At 39.2% G+C, this 22,124-nt stretch overlaps 1 protein-coding gene across 3 annotated transcripts in view; it reads right to left on the bottom strand.

The window, feature by feature from the left end:
• The window catches only part of ATG2B (autophagy related 2B), an 88,411-nt gene that overhangs the window by 51,574 nt on the left and 14,713 nt on the right, over positions 1–22,124 (bottom strand). For all 3 annotated transcript variants that reach the window (XR_013346426.1, XM_077819331.1, XM_077819330.1), the window contains exons 6-16: positions 21,799–21,978; positions 16,762–16,858; positions 15,450–15,632; positions 14,325–14,479; positions 13,340–13,457; positions 7,822–8,083; positions 3,316–3,466; positions 2,500–2,592; positions 2,120–2,308; positions 1,209–1,482; positions 536–638 (exon numbers count right to left, since the gene is read on the bottom strand). Coding sequence is in view for 2 of the 3 variants with exons in the window: in XM_077819331.1 (XP_077675457.1) it covers positions 536–638; positions 1,209–1,482; positions 2,120–2,308; positions 2,500–2,592; positions 3,316–3,466; positions 7,822–8,083; positions 13,340–13,457; positions 14,325–14,479; positions 15,450–15,632; positions 16,762–16,858; positions 21,799–21,978 (1,805 nt within the window). In the remaining variant the exon portion in view is untranslated. The remainder of the gene's footprint in view (positions 1–535; positions 639–1,208; positions 1,483–2,119; positions 2,309–2,499; positions 2,593–3,315; positions 3,467–7,821; positions 8,084–13,339; positions 13,458–14,324; positions 14,480–15,449; positions 15,633–16,761; positions 16,859–21,798; positions 21,979–22,124) is intronic.

Raw genomic sequence — 22,124 nt, forward strand, 5'->3', positions numbered from 1 at the left:
CTCCTCCCTCCCGCACCACTCACACCTCATGCATCTCAGCAGCCCCAGGCACCACAGTACCTACCCATCTTATAAGAGCTCTGGTGAAAATGCTCCGTGCATCCAAGTAGTGAGCCATCCACATGCTAGCACCTCCAGTCACCCCATTACCTCCAGGCAACTCCACCAGCCATCACTCCCACATAACATCTTTGGACTCTCTCCCTCACCCAGCTTCCTTGTCCCAGACAGCCCCCAGCTTTCTTCCCTCAAAATTCTCCATTCACCTAGCTTTTCCCCACCAAAAGTGTAGGAATTTACTTGTAATTGGCTCATTCCATCCAGAAATCATTCCATCCATTAATAAAGATCTGTGTTATTTCTGCAAGATAAGATTTCTTCATTTCTAGGTTCTATTCAATTACAGGGATCAATAATGACACATTCTTACTTTGTGCCTTATATTTAAAGTAACTGTCTCTGACTATTTATATTAGTTATTAAAGAAAGTGTTGCTTTTAAAAAGAATTATGATGAAAAATTAAAGATATTTTACCGTGGCCAATCAAAGTTGTCAGATGATATCATATCTCCATCTATGCCACTGGACACTTGAAAGAATTTTATTGAAGATTCTGTTTTATCTTCTTCAAATAAGCCTTAAATAGGAGAAAAGTTTGTAGAAAGATCAAAAATACAGGGGCCAGAGTCTGCCTGCAGGTATAGCTGAGCAGAACCCCGCTCCATGATTTTAACAATTCTGAAGCTAGTACTTTTACAATCTTGATATCGAGCAACACCAATAAAACAAGTCACATTTTAAGTATCTCTTTTTTTTCCTAACAACAACAAACTGTATTACCCAGAAAGACTTTACTTTAACTTCAGTAAGTTTTTGCCTGTATTGGCATATTTCAGCTAAGAACCAGAAACCTTAATTATATAATACAACTAAAAACATTAAACACGAAGCTTAATTATCTGGGATTCTGATTCAGTTTTGTATTATGCTAAGATATATACTTCGACTTGGGTTGAGGTTCTATCATAGAAATACCGGAAACTGAAGTAACACAGATAAAATGCTCCTAAGTGCAAAATGAAAGTTGTATTCTCAAGAGGGCAAAAGTTCTGTTTAAACTTGCAAGACCTCTTTGTCAACCAAATGACTGTTTGACAATTGAAAAGTAAAGTATAGTTAGCATTAATATAACATTTGTACTTCTTACCAGCTAGCTCTTTAAAGGTAAGTTCTAATTTAACTTGTTCTGGAGTTGAACCTCCTATAAACTCAGTCTTGAATTCCATGTCTGTAAATTCAAGATGAAGGATTTCCTTCTGAAGTGATTTTTTAAACCATGGTCCTCTTTCCTGATCTGATCGTAGGTCAGGTATAGGGAAGCGAACAAAAAGATCTAATGCTGGTGAAGTGACTTGCACAGAAATTCTACAGTTTGCAGGTGTATGTGAATCATCCAGAAAAACTTCGGTAAAAGCTTTATGCTAAAAAATACAAGGTGAAAAACAAACTAGAGAAGCAGCATTTTAAAAAAACAAAACAAAACACTTTACTGACTTGATACAATGGTTGTAATAGGTAAAGCTGCATTTTTTATACAATTTCATACAGTACTATACGTGAACTATAAGAGAATATGAACCACCCATACTTTTTTTCGCTAAGCTATTAGAACAGGTATTGTCAAACTTCTATACTTAATCAGGATTGAAAAAAATAAAATATTCAGGACAGAGCTACACAAGTATAGAATTTAAACCAGGGGTGCAGGGCTGCTTCTAGATTCCCATTATCGGAAGATCAAATGGGTATTTTGGGGCACCTGCATTTAAAAAACAAAACAACCTTCCAAGAGGCTAGGGGGTAGTTAGATCCCTGGAAAATCTTGGATTTTAAGAGTTTAAAAAAGTAAAATTTGGCTAATGTGTCGGTATTTTATTGTTATTTATAATTTATATAAAAGGATGACAACTCTTCAATCTGCTGCTACCCCACTACTTTACATTGGATGGCTTTGTACCTATTCTGGCCGGACAATAATTTTGAGACCCTTTAAAATGTTCCTGTTGCCTCCTGGTAGCTCCAGGCCTGCCAGCATGCATATAAATTAATTTCACTCACCAGACTAATGTGTTTGTTGTAAGATGTGTACATGTGAGATGCCATCATCTCCACTGTGGTTAGTTTCTGTGGCTGAAGCAAAGAATTTAGTCTGTCCACAATACTGATATCCAGTTCACAAAATACTGGACTTAGCTTGATTTGCAATTCTGCTTTCTGTGGAACAGAGCTCAGTCTTCCTTGACTACCCTACAGAAATAAGCACATCAATATTCTCAATGAAATACTGAAAAATACATTAGAAAAACAAAGGATGCTTGCAATATACATCTTTCTATGCAACCATCAAGATATAAAGTTACCTTTAAAGATTAGAGAAAAAATATTATGCTACAGCATAATGCAACAATGCAGTCAGGTTGTTTTTTTTTCAACCTTACCTGAGGTCCTCTGTTATCTGAGTGCTTATAATGGAGCTGAAGGCATGAAAGAGGATGTGTATCATTTCCTTTTTCAGAATGAAATGTTAGCAGCTTGAAAATAAAAAATTAAATAATTAATAGATGTAAAACAAACAAAAGAACCAGAGAGCAGGAAAAAGCATAGTCTATCTGGCCCAAACTGCCAGTCAATCCAGTATTCAGCTGCTTGTCTGATAGCCACAGATCCAATAAAGAGCCACAACTTCTGATTCAAACTGGGGAGATTGTCCAGAAAGCCCTGAGCCTCACATACCACATTTGAGGAGACAGATAGGAAGTGATCAACAAGCACAGGCGCGGCTGAGAGCAGATGGAATACAGCGCCTGAATGACAGCAACTAGGGCCAGCATCATGAATCCAATATCATAGGCTCATCTCAATCTGAGTATGAGCAAGGAGCAGTTGGGCCAAGAGCCATCACCTAAGAAAACCTGCCCACTGGGGTGGATGGGGTGGCAAGCAGCACTTTGAAATGTTTCAACCTAATTTTCAAAACACAATTCCTTTTGCTTCACACACACAAAACATTAGAGAACTCTACAGGCTTAATCCTTTGGTGGCAGGGAAAGAGGGGACACTGTGGCTCATTATCTGAGTTTTCAATTAAAATTTAAGACATGTCTTAATACTACCCAATCACTACAAAAATACAATAAATTAGTAATCTTAACTTTTCCAATTCTAACAATAGAGTATGATTTCCCTTCTGAAAACCTATCCAGTTAACATTTCAATTGCCCTGGTGCTTGGTTAATAACAGTATTTTTAATTACCTCTGTGTAGTGAGGTTGAATGGAGCAGGAGTCGGTAGAGAAAAGACATTCCAGTAGTTCCATATGCCCAATCGACAAATCTGTGCTGAAGCATCGAGAAGCAGACCTTTGTCTTTGTTCATAAGAGACTTTGATGCCAGTACCTATAAATCTGTTATGAGAAATAAAGGTATAAATATGTATAAAATGGATTGCAGTAACCACTTTGAAAATTCAGAAACGTCTCGTGTATATGTGTGTGTGTGTGTGTGTGTGTATACATATATATTAGGGCTGTCAAGCGATTAAAAAAATTAATTACGATTAATCGCTCTGTTAAACAATAATAGAATACCATTTATTTAAATATTTTTGGATGTTTTCAGTATCATAGAATATCAGGGCTGGAAGGGACCTCAGGAGGTCATCTAGTCCAACCTGCTGCTCAAAGCAGGACCACTCCCTGATTTTTGCCCCGATCCCTAAATGGCCCCCTGAAGGATTGAACTCACAACCCTAGGTTTATCAGGCCAATGCTCAAACCACTGAGCTATCCCTCTACATTTTCAAATATACTGATTTCAATTACAATACATTATGCAAAGTGTACAGTGCTCATTTTCTATTTATATTTTATTATAAATATTTGCACTGTAAGAAACAAAAGAAATCATATTTTTCAATTCACCTAATACAACTACTGTAGTGCAATCTCTTTAACGTGAAAATTGAATTTACAAATGTAGAATTATGTACAAAAAAAACCTACATTCAAAAATAAAACAATGTAAAACTTTAGAGCCTGCAAGTCCACTCTTGTTCAGCCAATTGCTCAGACAAACAAGCTTGTTTACATTTGCAGGAGATAATGCTGCCTGCTTCTTGTTTATAATGTCACCTGAAAGTGAGAACAGGCGTTCGCATGGTGCTGCTGTAGCCAGCATCGCAAGATATTTATGTGCTAGACGTGCTAAAGATTCATATGTCCCTTCATGCTTCAAGCACCATTCCAGAGGACATGTGTCAATGCTGATGACTGGTTCTGCTCGATAACGATCCAAAGCAGTGTGGGCTGATGCATGTTCATTTTCATCATCAGATGCCACCAGCTGAAGGTTGATTTTCTTTTTCGTTGGTGCGGATTCTGTAGTTTCCACATTGGAGTGTTGCTCTTTTGACTTCTGAATGCATGCTCCAGACCTCGTCCCTCTCAGATTTTGGAAAGCACTGTAGATTCTTAAACATTGGGTCGAGTACTGTAGCTATCTTTAGAAATCGCACATTGGTACCTGCTCTGTGTTTTGCCAAATCTGTAGTGAAAGTGTTCTTAAAATGAAGAACATGTGCTGGGTCATCATACAAGACTGCTATAACATAAAATATCAGCATGGAAGCACATCCTCTGGAATGTTGGGCAAGCACTGAAGGGGCATACAAATGTTTAGCATATCTGGCACATAAATACCTTGCAATGCCAGTTACAAAAGTGCCAGGCAACCGCCTGTTCTCACTTTCTGGTGATGGGCAGCATTATCTCCCATAAATATAAACAAACTTGTTTATCTTAATGATTGGCTGAAGAAGTAAGACTCAGTGAACTTGTAGGTTCTGAAGTTTTGCATTGTTTTTGTTTTTGAGTGCAGTTATGTAACAAAAAAAATCTACATCCATACATTGCACTGTCACAATAAAAAGATTCCACTACAGTACTTGTATGAGGTGAACTAAAAAATACTGTTTTTATAGTACAAATATTTGTAATCAATAATAATAATAATAATAATATAAAGTGAGCACCGTACACTTTGTATTCTCTGTTGTAATTGAAATCAATATATTTGAAAATATAGGAATACATCAACAAATATTTAATAAATTTCAATCAATATTCTATTGTTTAACATTGCAATTAAATTCTTTTTTAGTTAATCACGTGAGTTAACTGCGATTAATTACTCCTTGGGGAATTCTGTGCCAAAAAATCCTAAATTCTGTGCCAAAAAATCCTAAATTCTGCATATTTTATTTGTTAAAATAATGCAATATAATCACACCAGTTTCACTTATTTTGGTAATTTATTTGAACTACCATACAGAAAAAAAAAATCACAATGACTGCTCAGCATTTCCTAAACACATGAAAATTAAGTTACAAATACTTGGTAGCCAATACCCTGCATTCCAGTTATAATCCTGGATTTTCATTTAAATTACATTACTTTTATTGTGGTGTTCTGTAAAGTAAAATGTTGCTTTAAATTTCTCAGACTTTCACACAGTTTTGCTAATCACTGTCCTGTGTTTTTTTTTTTTTTAAATGGACAAGTAAAATAGATCCTGAGCTGTAATCTAACCCCACTGTGCCTCTCTGGCACAGGAAAAAAAAAAGCGAGAAAGCACATAGACCTTGCTAGCTGAGGATTCGGTTACTGACATTTACAATAAGGCCCCTTTACACCATTCTGGCAAGATAAAGGAGCCTTAATTGGCTAAGAATGGGAACAATTAACTAACAATGGGAACATTAGCAGCCTACCTTCTTCGTTGTTACATTTCTGCTCTGCCTCAGGGACAGAGCCTGCTTCACACAGTCCTATGCCTCCAAGCCTGGGATGCAGCAACAGTGAGTGAGAGGGACCAAGTGAGTCTCTCTCACTCTTTCGCATGCAGGCACGCGCCCAGCCCCACCCGCTTAAAATAGGGTTGCCAACTTTCTAATCACACAAAACTGAACGCCCCCGCCCTGTCCCTTCTCCAAGGCCCCGGCTCACTCCATTCCTACCCCCCTGCCATGCCATCGCTCACTCTTCCCCACCCTCACTTACTTTCACTGGGCTGGGGCCAGGGGCTGGGGTGGGCCCAGAAATTAGGGGTTTGGGGTTCAGGATGAAGCTCTGGGCTGAAGCAGGGGGTTGGGCTGCGGGGGGGGGGGGCGTAAGGGCTCTGGCTGGGGGTGTGGGCGGGGGCTCCAGGCTGGGGCCGAGGGCTTGGGGTGCGGGTCCCGGCAGCACTTACCGTGGCTCTGAGGAAGCGGCCACCAGATCCCTGCGGCTTCTAGGCACATGGCCGACCAACAGGCTCTGTGCGGTGCATGCTGCCTTAACACCCACAGGCACCACCGCCCACAGCTCCCACTGGTTGCGGTTCCCAGCCAATGGGAGCTGTGGAGCTCGCACTTGGGGCAGGGCCAGCGCGCAGAGTCTCCCAGTCCCTGGCCACCCCAGTGCCTAGGGGCTGTAGGGACCTGGCAGCTGTTTCCAGTAGCAGTGCGGAGCCAGGGCAAACAGGTAGCCTGTCTCAGCCCCTGCCACCCGCTACACCGCCAACCGGAGCCACCAGGCTCCCTTTTCGATTGGGCGTTCAGGTTGAAAACCAGATGCTTGGCAAGCCTACCTTAACGTCTCTCCACGCACACATGCACGCACACCCAGCCTCCCTCCTCCCCACCCGCGGTGATCTACTCTCTCCTGACAGCTGCTCCCAGCGGACGCGCTTGGGCTGCCGGAGAAGGGGCACAGAATTCCTCCAGGAGTAGCTTAATCAACAGCCTTAATATGTACATGTATGCTATAAAGAAATAAATCAGTACAGTGATACTCAGACTGAGGCTCAGGAGCCGCAAGTGGCTCTTTAATGTGTCTCCTGAAGCTCTTCGCAGCACATGATATTAAAGCTCTGTGTGATTTAATTATTAACCAATCTAAGTTATTAGCTAATCAGGATGTTTTTACTATGTTATTAACCAACTGTAGAATACTTGGTCAGGATAGTCACTTTCCTGTGAGAATAATATATAAATAGTAAATGAAACCATGAATCAACACTACTGTGGCTCTTTTGGGTAACATTAATTGCTAATTTGGCTCCTGAACCACTGAGGTCTGAGTATCACTCCATTAGTACTTATAATAGGCTCTGACATTAGGAACCTAGGATAATGGAATCCACCTATTCTGCCTTCAACAGTGACCAATGCCTAATGCTTCAGAGGAACACATAAAACCTCTACAATGCACATACTGTAATTTAGCAATACTATGCCATGGAAAAATTGGTTCCTGACTCCTGGATGATTTTGTTCACTTTTTTATTGTGCCCCAACTGACGTCCCATTTTGCACCACAAAGAAAAAAAATCTCACTCAAGACCACTTGTGTAATAAAGTTGCTCTATAAACTATCTCTGGGTTATACAGCATCTTTAAGAAATAGGTAAACATCCTAATTTATGCTCCAGACTGTGTGTGTTTGACTGTAGAACCTGAATCTGTCTTGATCTATCTCAGCACAAAGAGATTTAGGATGAGTTGTGCACACATAGTTCTCTTTTTTTTCCTGAGATTTTTCATTTGGAACTCAAACCGTCCAAAACTATTTTAACATTTAATGAAAAAACAAACTTCTAGTACTTCAAATAAAGTATGATTTGATTCCAAATATTTATGGGCATAAACCTAAGTTATCAAAGCTTATTTAAAAGAATATTTGGTTCTTTGTTTGTTGTATTAGTTAATAGGCAAAGTTGTACCTAAGGTGGTCATGAGAACAAGCCTCTGCAAATACTTCTCGGAAGGACAGAAAATCTTCTGTTGAAAACTTAACTGGATCAATCTTTTCTATTCGGGTAAAGAAATCCAGTGCCATTGGTGTCAGAGGGTTAAGGTTCAGTGATGTTTCAGGTGGTGGCAGAGGGTCAATGTGAAGTACAGATACTGAGAAAGTGCCCAGTGCCAATCTAAAAAGAAGCTCAGGCCTGGATTCATCCACTGAAACAGATCTGGATGGAAGGGCTGAAATACAAAATTAAATTAAATTTCTCACTAAAAGTTAGTTTTCAATAGCAACTTGCACATCTATTACATTTACCAGCATAGCCTTAAGAAATGCACAAACGTCAAACTATGAATACTATGCAAATCACAATACGACTAATTTTATACACTGTAATATATTGAGTCTTTGTTTAACTATAGAAGATTTACACCTTGTGTAGAACTACTTTTGTTGACGTTACTTTTCCCTTACCTCATTTTTAAATTAGGCCAAATCCCCCACATAAATGAAGAACATCCATGTAAACTTCTCACTCACTTATGAGAAAGCAGCTAAGCAGCAATCTGTGCAATAGATCTAAGTCATGAAGTGCACAATTCAGCATACCTTCTTAAACTGATTTCAGAGTAACAGCCGTGTTAGTCTGTATTCGCAAAAAGAAAAGGAGTCCTTGTGGCACCTTAGAGACTAACCAATTTATTTGAGCATGAGCTTTCGTGAGCTACAGCTCACTTCATCAGATGCATACCGTGGAAACTGCAGCAGACTTTATATATACACAGAGAATATGAAACAAGACCTCCTCCCACCCCACTGTCCTGCTGGTAATAGCTTATCTAAAGTGAGCATCAGGTTAGGCCATTTCCAGCACAAATCCAGGTTTTCTCACCCTCCACCCCCCCCCACAAATTCACTCTCCTGCTGGTGATAGCCCATCCAAAGTGACAACTCTTTACACAATGTGCATGATAATCAAGTTAGGCCATTTCCTGCACAAATCCAGGTTCTCTCACTCCCTCACCCCCCTCCAAAAACCCACCCCCATACACACACAGACTCACTCTCCTGCTGGTAATAGCTCATCCAAACTGACCACTCTCCAAGTTTAAAACCAAGTTAAACCAGAACATCTGGGGGGGGGGGTAGGAAAAAACAAGAGGAAATAGGCTACCTTGCATAATGACTTAGCCACTCCCAGTCTCTATTTAAGCCTAAATTAATAGTATCCAATTTGCAAATGAATTCCAATTCAGCAGTTTCTCGCTGGAGTCTGGATTTGAAGTTTCTTTGTTTTAAGATAGCGACCCTCATGTCTGTGATTGCGTGACCAGAGAGATTGAAGTGTTCTCCGACTGGTTTATGAATGTTATAATTCTTGACATCTGATTTGTGTCCATTTATTCTTTTACGTAGAGACTGTCCAGTTTGACCAATGTACATGGCAGAGGGGCATTGCTGGCACATGATGGCATAAATCACATTGGTGGATGTGCAGGTGAACGAGCCTCTGATAGTGTGGCTGATGTTATTAGGCCCTGTGATGGTGTCCCCTGAATAGATATGTGGGCACAATTGGCAACGGGCTTTGTTGCAAGGATAAGTTCCTGGGTTAGTGATTCTGTTGTGTGGTATGTGGTTGTTGGTGAGTATTTGCTTCAGGTTGCGGGGCTGTCTGTAGGCAAGGACTGGCCTGTCTCCCAAGATTTGTGAGAGTGTTGGGAACTTTGGGGGCCATGATACGTAAATTCATAAATGAGCACTCCAATGATTGGGACCTAGTGTTGCAGCAGTTGCTCTTTGCCTACAGAGCTGTACCACACCCAGTTTAGGGTTTTCCCCATTTGAACTTGTATATGGCCGTGAGGTTAAGGGGCCATTGCAGTTGGTGAAGCAGCAATGGGAGGGATTTACACCTTCTCCAGGAACTAACATTCTGGACTTTGTAACCAACCTACAAAACACCCTCCGAACCTCTTTAGCCCTTGCTAGAGAAAACTTACAGGATGCTCAAAAAGAGCAAAAAGCCTGGTATGATAAACATGCCAGAGAGCGTTCCTTCAAAGTAGGAGACCAGGTCATGGTCTTAAGGGCGCTCCAGCCCATAAAATGGAAGCATCGTGGGAAGGGCCATTCATGGTCCAGGAGCGCCTGGGAGCTGTTAATTATCTCATAGTATTCCCCACCTCCAACCGAAAGCCTAAGGTGTTCCATATTAATTCTCTAAAGCCCTTTTATTCCAGAGAATTAAAGGTTTGTCAGTTTACAGCCCAGGGAGAAGATGATGCTGAGTGGCCTGAAGGTGTCTACTACGAAGGGAAATGTGCTAGTGGTGTGGAAGAGGTGAACCTCTCCATGACCCTTGGGCGTATGCAGCGACAGCAGATCCAGGAGCTGTGCACTAGCTACGCGCCAACGTTCTCAGCCACCCCAGGACTGACTGAACGGGCATACCACTCCATTGACACAGGTAATGCTCACCCAATTAGGGTCCAACCTTACCGGGTGTCTCCTCAAGCTAAAACTGCTATAGAACGGGAGATCCAGGATATGTTACAGATGGGTGTAATCCGCCCCTCTGAAAGTGCATGGGCATCTCCAGTGGTTCTAGTTCCCAAACCAGATGGGGAAATACGTTTTTGCGTGGACTACCGTAAGCTAAATGCTGTAACTCGCCCAGACAACTATCCAATGCTCCGCACAGATGAACTATTAGAGAAACTGGGACGGGCCCAGTTCATCTCTACCTTGGACTTAACCAAGGGGTACTGGCAGGTACCGCTAGATGAATCTGCCAAGGAAAAGTCATCCTTCATCACACATCTCGGGCTGTATGAATTTAATGTACTCCCTTTCGGGCTGCGAAATGCACCCGCCACTTTCCAAAGACTTGTAGATGGTCTCCTAGCGGGATTAGGAGAATATGCAGTCGCCTACCTTGACGATGTGGCCATATTTTCGGATTCCTGGGCAGACCACCTGGAACATCTACACAAAGTCCTTGAGCGCATAAGGGAGGCAGGACTAACTGTTAAGGCTAAGAAGTGTCAAATAGGCCTAAACAGAGTGACTTACCTTGGACACCAGGTGGGTCAAGGAACGATCAGCCCCCTACAGGCCAAAGTGGATGCTATCCAAAAGTGGCCTGTCCCAAAGTCAAAGAAACAGGTTCAATCCTTCTTAGGCTTGGCCGGTTATTACAGACGATTTGTACCGCACTACAGCCAAATCGCTGCCCCACTGACAGACCTATCCAAAAAGAAACAGCCAAATGCTGTTCAGTGGACCTGAAAGTGTCAGAAGGCCTTTAACAAGCTTAAAGCGACACTCATGTCTGACCCTGTACTAAGGGCCCCAGACTTTGACAAACCGTTCCTAGTAACCACAGATGCATCCGAGCGTGGTGTGGGAGCAGTTTTAATGCAGAACGGACCTGATCAAGAATTCCACCCTGTAGTGTTTCTCAGCAAAAAACTGTCTGAGAGGGAAAGCAACTGGTCAGTCACTGAAAAAGAATGTTATGCCATTGTCTACGCTCTGGAAAAGCTACGCCCATATGTTTGGGGACGGCGTTTCCACCTGCAAACCGACCATGCTGCACTAAAGTGGCTTCACACCGTCAAGGAAACTAACAAAAAACTTCTTCGGTGGAGTTTAGCTCTCCAAGATTTTGATTTTGACATCCAACACATCTCAGGAGCTTCTAACAAAGTGGCTGATGCACTCTCCCGTGAAAGTTTCCCAGAATCAACTGGTTAAAATCGTCCTTGAGATGTGGAAAATATTGTTAGTCTTTATGTACTTGGTAGTATATTTAGAGATGCATGTGTCTTATTAACTCTGTTTTTCCTACAGCTCCAGGAAGAAATCCCAGCCAGTGTTTCACCCTAGCTGAGATTTGGGGGGCGTGTCATAAATATAAAGGGAAGGGTAAACCCCTTTGAAATCCCTCCTGGCCAGGGGAAAGCTCCTCTCACCTGTAAAGGGTTAAGAAGCTAAAGGTAACCTCGCTGGCACCTGACCAAAATGACCAATGAGGAGACAAGATACTTTCAAAAGCTGGGAGGAGGGAGAGAAACAAAGGGTCTGTGTCTGTCTGTATGCTGGTCTTTGCCAGGGATAGACCAGGAATGGAGTCTTAGAACTTTTAGTAAGTAATCTAGCTAGGCATGTGTTAGATTATGATTTCTTTAAATGGCTGAGAAAAGAATTGTGCTGAATAGAATAACTATTTCTGTCTGTGTATCTTTTTTGTAACTTAAGGTTTTGCCTAGAGGGGTTCTCTATGTTTTTGAATCTAATTACCCTGTAAGATATCTACCATCCTGATTTTACAGGGGGGATTTCTTTATTTCTATTTACTTCTATTTTTATTAAAAGTCTTCTTGTAAGAAAACTGAATGCTTTTTCATTGTTCTCAGATCCAAGGGTTTGGGTCTGTGGTCACCTATGCAAATTGGTGAGGCTTTTTATCCAACATTTCCCAGGAAAGGGGGGGTGCAAGCGTTGGGAGGATTGTTCATTGTTCTTAAGATCCAAGGGTCTGGGTCTGTAGTCACCTAGGCAAATTGGTGAGGCTTTTTACCAAACCTTGTCCAGGAAGTGGGGTGCAAGGTTTTGGGAAGTATTTTGGGGGGAAGGACGCGTCCAAACAGCTCTTCCCCAGTAACCAGTATTAGTTTGGTGGTGGTAGCGGCCAGTCCAAGGACAACGGGGGGAATATTTTGTACCTTGGGGAAGTTTTGACCTAAGCTGGTAAAGATAAGCTTAGGAGGTTTTTCATGCAGGTCCCCACATCTGTACCCTAGAGTTCAGAGTGGGGGAGGAACCTTGACATGAGGGAGTGAGAGAACCTGGATTTGTGCAGGAAATGGCCTAACTTCATTATCATGCACATTGTGTAAAGAGTTGTCACTTTGGATGGGCTATCACCAGCAGAAGAGTGAATTTGTGTGGGGGGGTGGAGGGTGAGAAAACCTGGATTTGTGCTGGAAATGGCCTAACCTGATGCTCACTTTAGATAAGCTATTACCAGCAGGACAGTGGGGTGGGAGGAGGTATTGTTTCATATTCTCTGTGTATATATAAAGTCTGCTGCAGTTTCCACGGTATGCATCTGATGAAGTGAGCTGTAGCTCACGAAAGCTCATGCTCAAATAAATTGGTTAGTCTCTAAGGTGCCACAAGGACTCCTTTTCTTCTTAAACTGTATTGTCTAGAGGAAAAGACTACAAGTGAGCTGTAGCTCACGAAAGCTCATGCTCAAATAAATTGGTTAGTCTCTAAGGTGCCACAAGTACTCCTTTTCTTTTTGCGAATACAGACTAACACGGCTGTTACTCTGAAACCTGACATTAACTGAAGAAGCAATTAGGGAAAGGTGACATTTTGATCTTCTGGATTTTGATGCCCTTTTGACAAGTTTCAGAACAACAATGAAAAATGTCTAACAACAGTATAAAATGACTAGGAAGTAAACACACGTTTTTACTTACAAGTCCTTCTTAAAGGAGTTTGGTGAACAATACTGGGTGTAAATGATGAACTTCTTGGTGGTGGAGGTGGTGGTTCTTGTTTATTAGGGTCATGAAAATCACCCCAAGTTGGCTGAAGCTAAAACACAAATATATCTGATCTCTCATCTGCATAACACAACAGTTCTCAAGGATTAATCTAATGCAAACAGTAACGTGTGACCAAAAGACAGTATGCAAGACCCTTGTGCGTATATACCATAAAAAGTAGTTTTCCAGCTTGTCTTTTTCATGATATATTGATCAATAATTTGTCTATTGTTTATCTGGGTGTCAAGCTACGTTCTTTAGCTCTGATGATGATCTTCCCCTTGTATTTCTGAAAGGGAGATAACATTGCCCTCACAACTAACACATGTTCTTCTGTTACCCAAAGGAAACTAGAACTGTTCTCTATGACCTCTATTAAGCAAACTATTTAAAAACATGTGCATAAGAACTGAGTAGGAATGAACTTAAACCACAGTAATACTTTGTTGAATTACAGGCTATGACCTTAACTTAGGCAATACCACACCTTTGTGTGCTTTTATTCTGTTCCTGGCCTTGTATATTAAACATAGAAATGTAACACAAGGGTCTGTCACAAAAACTCCACATTAAACTTATAGCAGCTTGGAAACATACATAGTCTATTTCCTCGTCTGCTAGCCAAACAAATTTATAACTTATAGAATCCCAGGTTTCAAAGCTGCAACTTGCTGTGGGAATACCACTGAAAATCTACCTAACTCCTTAATAAAGGAAAGCCAGAAAGTGATTTTATGCATTAAGGAACCATACAAATTTGCTAGTTGATATTGCCACTGGAACAGAAAGCTTAATAGGTGTGTACTTACTATTATCTGAGAATTTTTCACTAGGCATTAGCAATGAGGAATCAATATGAAAAAAAAAAACCCAACCTTTTACTCTACAGAGATATTAACTGTAAACAATACTATACCACTGTAGCACTCAATGGAGATCCTGCTGGTGTAGTAGTGTATGTACTAGTTAAAGATAGGTCTAGATCCATAGTTGGTGGATCTCCAAGAGGTGGAAGAGAGGAGAGACTGTGAGACATGTCCATGTCAGCCATTGAGAAGAAAACTTCTTCTTCTAAGGAGAAATTATGTATAATCAATAGGTTTTTTTTTTCTAATGACAAACATTAACTTTAGTTATAATACACCAAATTAATCATAGCTGCAGAAACAAAATAGTCTGGATATGACATTAACTAGCTAAAAGTTTATTCACAGCATTTCCTAGTTAACTTATACTGAAGCCCAGTAATAACCAAGGGGAAAAAAAGATTTTTCCAAAAAAGAGAGTGTGACCAAGGCAACACCAAATTCCAGCAATGTTATGAGTACACATAATATAAAATATTTCCATTTATTTTCATGTTCAGGTTAAGACTGCTAAAGGTTGCAGTGATTAATTCACACTTCCCATGCTAAATCAGATATGAATTGGCACCTAAAAAAACCAGTAACAAATTATCCATGGGCTCAAAATTAAAAGTAAAGCAGTTCACATTTAATATAAACAATCATTAAATAAATTATATAAGAACAAATAAAATAATAGACTACTGTAAACCTTTGTTAATGGAGCTGTACTAATCTAAGTATTGGCATCTTTCAGATTCCAGGTTTCTTCTCCATGAAATTCCTGTCTTAAATTCAAATACATTCCTCCAGTACATGCATGTTTAAACTAGGTTTTATAATAGAAAACCAAAAGAAAGTTTTATAGTATTCTACATTTCATTTAGTTCCTTCAACCATTGGTTCTGAAAGGAATCTTACAGAATTAGAGTCTGTTTCCTTGTGTATTAGTGTCCAGACTATTAAATGCCTCAAACGAACTATGACTTCAGTCTGGGCTAGTAACATGAATAGACCTTATATCCTGATTTAAGGGTATAATTAATGGTAGACATTAAGTTTAAAAGTCTATAAAGGTCACTGTTATTTGGCCCTTCTGAAAGATCAAGAGTGCTTTAGCACAGTACATTAAAAATTATTTTGCATGATGTTGATACTAGGCTGTCTGACATACTGGCATCATGTTTCATACTCACCACGGCTAGAAGGTGTTCTGGCAGTCTCGGTCTCATAAAAGCTCTGCTCAGATGATGCTCCTGCTGACAAAGATTCTTTTCTTAAGTAACGCTTCAGCTCCATCTGAATCCGATACTCGTCCTCCTGTTGCATGGGTCGGTTCTTTCTATCTTTATTTGATAATTCTATCCTGCTGGGGCTCTCTATATTCAAATAGAGGAAATGGAAACATAATTTGTATTTCCTTTCCATTCCGCCATGGAAAACTTCAACTAGTCAGAAAACAGACTGACATTTTATGAATTTATCTTCCATTTTCACTTCTCAAATACAAACCAGCATGGAAAACTAACCCTTTTTCCTTCTGTATTATTACTCCCAAACCTAAGAGGAAGATTTTGAGGTTATGTAGTCAGAACAGTTACAGAATCTTTTTTTTAAAGTTCTGGTCCATGCTGGCTTTAGAGACTTATGGACACATCATCTATAAATTACATTATAACACGAATTGGCCCCATTTAATGAATGGAATAGGAAAATATTTCCAACATTCTTCCAAGGATCTTAAAATCATTACCTAAATTGACATAGTAATTGAATTTGCAGCACTGGGAATATATCTAGTTATATACTTGATCCAGTAAAATAAGTTTTATTATTTTATACACTATGATTCCAAAAAGGATTGCATATTTATATGAACAATGAGAGCATCCATAGTTATATTAGGTCTGGTCTACACTACAGACCCATATCAGTATGAAAAATCCACACCCCTAAACTCCCTCCTCCCATGTAGACAGCGTTATGTCAGCAGAAGAGCTTCTCCCGTTGACATAGTTACCACCTCTCGGGGAGGTGGATTAAGTACACCAACAGGAGAGCCCTCTCCCATTGGTGTAGAGTGTCTTCATTAAAGTGCTACTGCGGCACAGCTGCATCAGTGCAGCTGGACTTGATGGACCCCCCTCTGGTCCAAACTATACCAAACAAAACCGTTTCACTGTTATGTTGTCCTTTTCTCCCTCCACCACTCCTCTTCCCCAGACATTTAATTGTATTCTCCACCTGTTAGCTCAGCACAAACTAAGATTTCAAACTCTTTTAAAAAGGCTATTACATATGTGTACAGCATATAGAACAATGAAGCCCGGAGACATGATAGGGGCCTCTAGATATTATCATTATGCAAATAAATAGATAATGAATATTAGTAATCTGTTATAGTAATTACTATATACCTAATCAGGGGACTTGTTTATTACGCAAGCTTTCTTTACTACTTTCTATCTCATCAAATACACATTTAATATTAATATAATGTTTACTTGCCTGGTCCAGCAATGGCTGCTAACATGTCCAATAGAAGATGTACCTGCCTCGGTGACAGGAATAGGTGTATTGAGTCTACCTGCCCATCCACATCCAACTTAAAAAAAAAAAAAAATTATAAACTCTTAGAACAAAGACATGTCACTTAAGCTTCCCCAATCAACTACAAGTCACTAGATAGTGTACGGTACCACTCAATAGCAGTGGCTCTCAACCTTTCCAGACTACTGTACCCATTTCAGAAGTCTGATTTGTCTGGTGTACCCCTAAGTTTCACCTCACTTAAAAACTATTTTTTTAAAAAGATCAGATATAAAAATACAAAAGCATCAGAGTACATTATTACTGAAAAATGGCTTACTTTCTTATTTTTACCATATAATTATAAAATAAATCAACTGGAAAATAGATATTGTACTTACTTTTCAGTGTATAATATATAAAGCAGTATAAACAAGTCAGTGTCGGTATGAAAACTTAGTTTGTAGTGACTTTGCTAGTGCTTTTTATGTAGCCTGTTGTAAAACTAGGCAAATATCTAGCTGAGTGGATGTACACCCAGAAGACCTCTGTGTACCACCAGGGGTACACGTACTCCTGGTTGACAACCACTGCTTTGTAGGGAAAGTGAACTAAAGTCCTAATTCTCCTTCTTTCACTCTCTCCTATGTCACCACCTCCATGCTGCTTTTAAGTGAACTGCATGTTATATCTGGAAGCTTTGAAGGATATAGTCTTCCTGCAACATTTGGGATTGAACCTTCATATTCTTCCAATTGGGAACAGCCTGAAATTTAACTGTACAATTGCTTCCAACTTTGGGTTACATAGCAGTTCTACAAAACATTGCTACTGTGCCAAAGATCATTTATTTTGTTATGCTGTACACAAAACAAACAAAACCATCCAAAAAACATGCACCCTTGGAGGAAAAAACATGATCATCATTAAGCAATTAGCAATTTTGTTTCTTTAATACTCTTGCATGTAATTACTAGCACCAACATAAAGCTTATTTTATATACTACATACAGGATAGTAAAACTTGCACCTTATGTGGTACTATTTCCTTAAAAATTCAAATAATTTTCACATAGGCTAGTATTTATCTATATTATAAAAAATTACTGATTTTCTTAAATAATGTTGGGTTATACCTAAGATTTATTATAAACTGTAACAACAGTAACAAAACAAGGAAATTAAACTAGTTCTCTCCAGACCACTAGACTGCACCACAAATTGAGCTTGTTCCCAATGTTTGCTGTAGGATTACTTGCTTAGGGGCTCATACAGATTAGGGTCCAATTCTAAAACCCCTTACGCTCTCACTTGTTGCTCCACTGGCAAGTGTTATATGTTGGAGAAAAGATTTGATGGAGCAAGTAGTCTTCATGAAGATGTCTTGTGACAGGGAGTACCACAACTACCATTTACGAAAGGGATAACATTACTGTAGACAAATGACAAGTTACTATCTATAGTTGCTACAGCTCATACATGTATTTGATTTTTTTTGTTAAAAATAAAAATTAAATAGTTAATTACGGTTCATTAATAATTTCTTCTCTCTCGTTCAACTCTCTAAATACCTATTAGTGACATACACCAATGCTCATGCCAAGTCCTCACATAACTAAAGGACATAAAGCAACTAACTAATTACAATTTATTTGTACAATGGTGTGTCTGGACCTTGACTTTCACACCAAGTGAGAACAGGAGGTTTAACTCTCACCTCCTAAATAAGCAGTTAAATCACCTGATTTCATGCAAAGTAATTATACTGTACAAATATATTGAGAATGGTCTTTTATGAAAGCTTGTAATGTTCTGAACTTTATGGTCATCATGAGATATGTATGCAGACCAGGGTTATGTATGTATGTGTATATAGGAAATTGTAACTATAAGGCAACAGGGCACTGAAGCAGAGTGGGAGGGCACCTCCCAAGAGTCATTTACATAATACAAGGGTAGACCATTAGAGTTAATGGAAAGACATTGAGACATCCTTGCTTCAACACAAGAGGGAATTTTCTGCACTCTCGAGGCTTGTCTACACTTGAAACGCTACAGTAGCGCAGTTGCAACAATGGTTCTCCCATCATCATAGGCAATCCACCTCCCTGAGAGGCTGTAGCTAGGTTGACAGAAGAATTCTTCTGTTGATCTAGCACAGTCTACACAGGAACTTAGGACGGTTTAACTACACTGTTCAGGGGTGTGGATTTTTCACACCCTTGAGTGATATAATTAAGACAATCTAATTTTCTAGTACAGATCAGTCACCATGCCAGGAGAGAAAAATAAAAAGAGAGAAAAGCCTTTTTAAAAGGATGCTTAAAACTGAAGTTTTCATCTAGAAACTGAGCGACAGTCACTTAGCGGGTGCTGTCTATGAAACCCTGGATCCCTTTTATTGCATGGGGTACACCAGAACACTATTCAAAAGGCAACAACTATTTTACATTAGAACAGGGATTTTATCTAATGTAGAACTGTAAAGCCTGAAGCTGAGTCTGTATGTTTGTTTATTGTGTAACTTGTATATGTTTTCTCTTCCTTACTATATTATCTTTGAATCTGTGATTTTTCTATTAAATAACATTTTATTTATTTTACCCTAAGCAGGTCTGTGAAGCACAAACTGTGGTGAGTGTGTGCACCAAAGATGTCAGGGAGGGGTTGGGGGCGGGGCTGGATTTCACACCTTCGGAGGTGAAGAACCAGAGGGGAAAAGTCTGAGGGTCTGGTAGTTACAAACTCACAGTGGATGAATTTAGGGAGACCTGGCACTCAGAGGGCTGTTGCGGTCACCCTGCAAGGAGTAACTAGGCTGGTGAAAGCCAGGACTTTATGCTTGTGGGTAGGCTGCTAGTATCAGGGTTCTGAACCAAAGCAGCACAGCATAGATCAGATAAGGTAACAAGGCAGGAAGTGACCAAACCTCTTACTGGTCTAGGTGATCCCTAAAACTTTACAACTGGCTCCTACCGGCTTTTCCTTTCCTTGGGAAAACTAGAAAGAAGATTCAAATTATTAAATTGTGCTAGCACTTGAAATTAAATTAAATTCGGTTAGTTCCTGAGAGGGTTAAAATCTGGATAGATTTAATTTAAACACTTTATTTAATCCCATATTTAAATAAAGAAACCAAACCGACCCATCAGGAGGAAATCTTGGACTAGACTGTATGTTTTGAAGAAGAAAACCAACTGCACGTTCTGTATACTTTTTCTCTATTTCTATGAATACGTATAGTCTATTTAATGAATTAACCAAAATCAAAACTGAGTTCACTTTTTAATTTTGCACACCATGTAACATGTATAGTGTTCACTGACTAGTGTTAAACAAAATGTATTTTGTATACAGTTAATGCAAAAAGATGAAGTCAATATTCAAAGTCAGTAACAGAATGTGATTAAACTTAAAAATCACAATACCGTTTATCACACCAACTGATTTGTTCAGTGTTTCTCCCACTACAATGCCCAACAATGCACAAAGCATGCCAGAAATGTTGCACTGTGTTCTATTTAAGGCATTGGACAGGTCACCAAATATATGTGCAACATAGAGTCCTAGACTCAGATCTTGAACCAAAGAGGTTCTTTTCCTGCCACCTTTAAATAAATGTAATGATTGACAGTAGGAAATCTTTTGATCTTTAAAAGGGTTGCAGTAAAGCACTTATCTATTAGTAAATCTAGAACTGATAACCACAGAGCTTTTAATATCTTGTAATAGTTTGTTTCTGTATTTCCCACACTGCATTTTCATGGTATCTTCCTTTTCAGCAAAAGGACTTTAAGTCAAGAATTGTTCTGGACTGAACAAATATAAAAAAGTTCTAAAAAATGAACCAGCAACTGCAGGATATGTAACAAAATTCCCCACTGTAGTAGAAACCATAGTGAGTAGTTTCTGCTTGCTGTATTTTGTATTCTTTGTTTCAATTAATTGTATTTTCAATTTAAATTTTAAAATAATTTCTATCATTTACCTTTTATCCGCAGGTATCAGAGCACATTATAAACCACCAATGTGAGTACACTTCATTGAAGATGATTTCAAAGCCAATTTTATTATTGAAGTTAATAGGAATATTCATGTGAGTAAAGTTTATACTGCCTAGTGCTTGTAGGATCAGGGCCTTATAGTTTCAATATTTCTGTTTTGTCTACAGAAGTTTTGGAAAATTCAAATAAAATACCCTCCCAGTAGTGGCATTTTCTTTTAAAACCCAGCATTATAATTTAATTCACTGTAAATTTTAATCTAAAATTTCAAGAGCATAAATTTTCAAATTAGTTTTACAAAGCAAGCCTCAACCTGATTTAAATCAATGATTTTTTTTAAGTCAAATTTTTTTAAATTTCAAAATCAGGAGGCTACAATACACAGAGCAAAAAAATAAATGGGTAGCAACCGGACTTTTCATGAAAACAAAGCAATTCTCTTGGGAATTATTGCAATACATAGAATTCAAGCTGTCTCTAAGATACACTGCACCTTGTTTAAGAAACAGACATCACTATATTGTCTGTACTTTTGAAAGTAGTTTAAATGAAATCACCAAATGATTTATCATAGCTTCTTTTACAATTTGCTTTGGTAGAAGTTGTGAGTAGAATATGAAAATGGTCAACATGCCTACCAAAGAAAATAAGACCCCCCCAAATGCATACTTGGACAAATTCTGCACTCAGTTATGAGTGTGCAACTCCCTTGATAGTGTGGCTTGTGAACAGACCAAATCTGCCCATGGTGTTTAGACATGCATTTCCATGCATTCCACAACGTATTCTCAGCACTCTAGGACCTTGTTGGTTAAAGAAGGGATGTTCTAACAAGGGTTATTGCATTGCCTTTAAATGCAGATCATTGAAAATAAAATTAGCAAAATTAAACATAGCCCAAACCAATTCTTTTTCCTTAAAACTCTCAAAACTTTTGCAGTAGGCAAAAACCAAAACCAAATAGCTACTTGACTGTGTCCAGTTAGTTAAAGAATATAAAACAACAACTAACCTTAGCTCCAGGAAGTACTTCATGTTGCTTTAATGTAAGGCTCAACTTCATTTTACCAATCAGCCTACTAATCTGCACAGGGTCAGAGGGAGCAACTTCTGGCAAGTTTCTGGTTAACTGTGGATGTGGCTCATACACAATTTTTGGGTTCCAGCTAGGGGAAAGCTTTGGTTCCGCTGCCTTTAAATGCAAGGGGAAAAAGAGGCAATTAGCATGCATCCTAGTATGTGTCACAAAGTATACATATACAAGTCTGATAAATCTATACTACGTGTAAATGAAAAACAGTTTCACATAAGTGCAAATTTGACCTCTGTATTAACAAA

The sequence above is a fragment of the Eretmochelys imbricata genome, chromosome 6 (genome assembly GCF_965152235.1).
Source record: "Eretmochelys imbricata isolate rEreImb1 chromosome 6, rEreImb1.hap1, whole genome shotgun sequence".
Taxonomy (NCBI): Eukaryota; Metazoa; Chordata; order Testudines; family Cheloniidae; genus Eretmochelys; species Eretmochelys imbricata.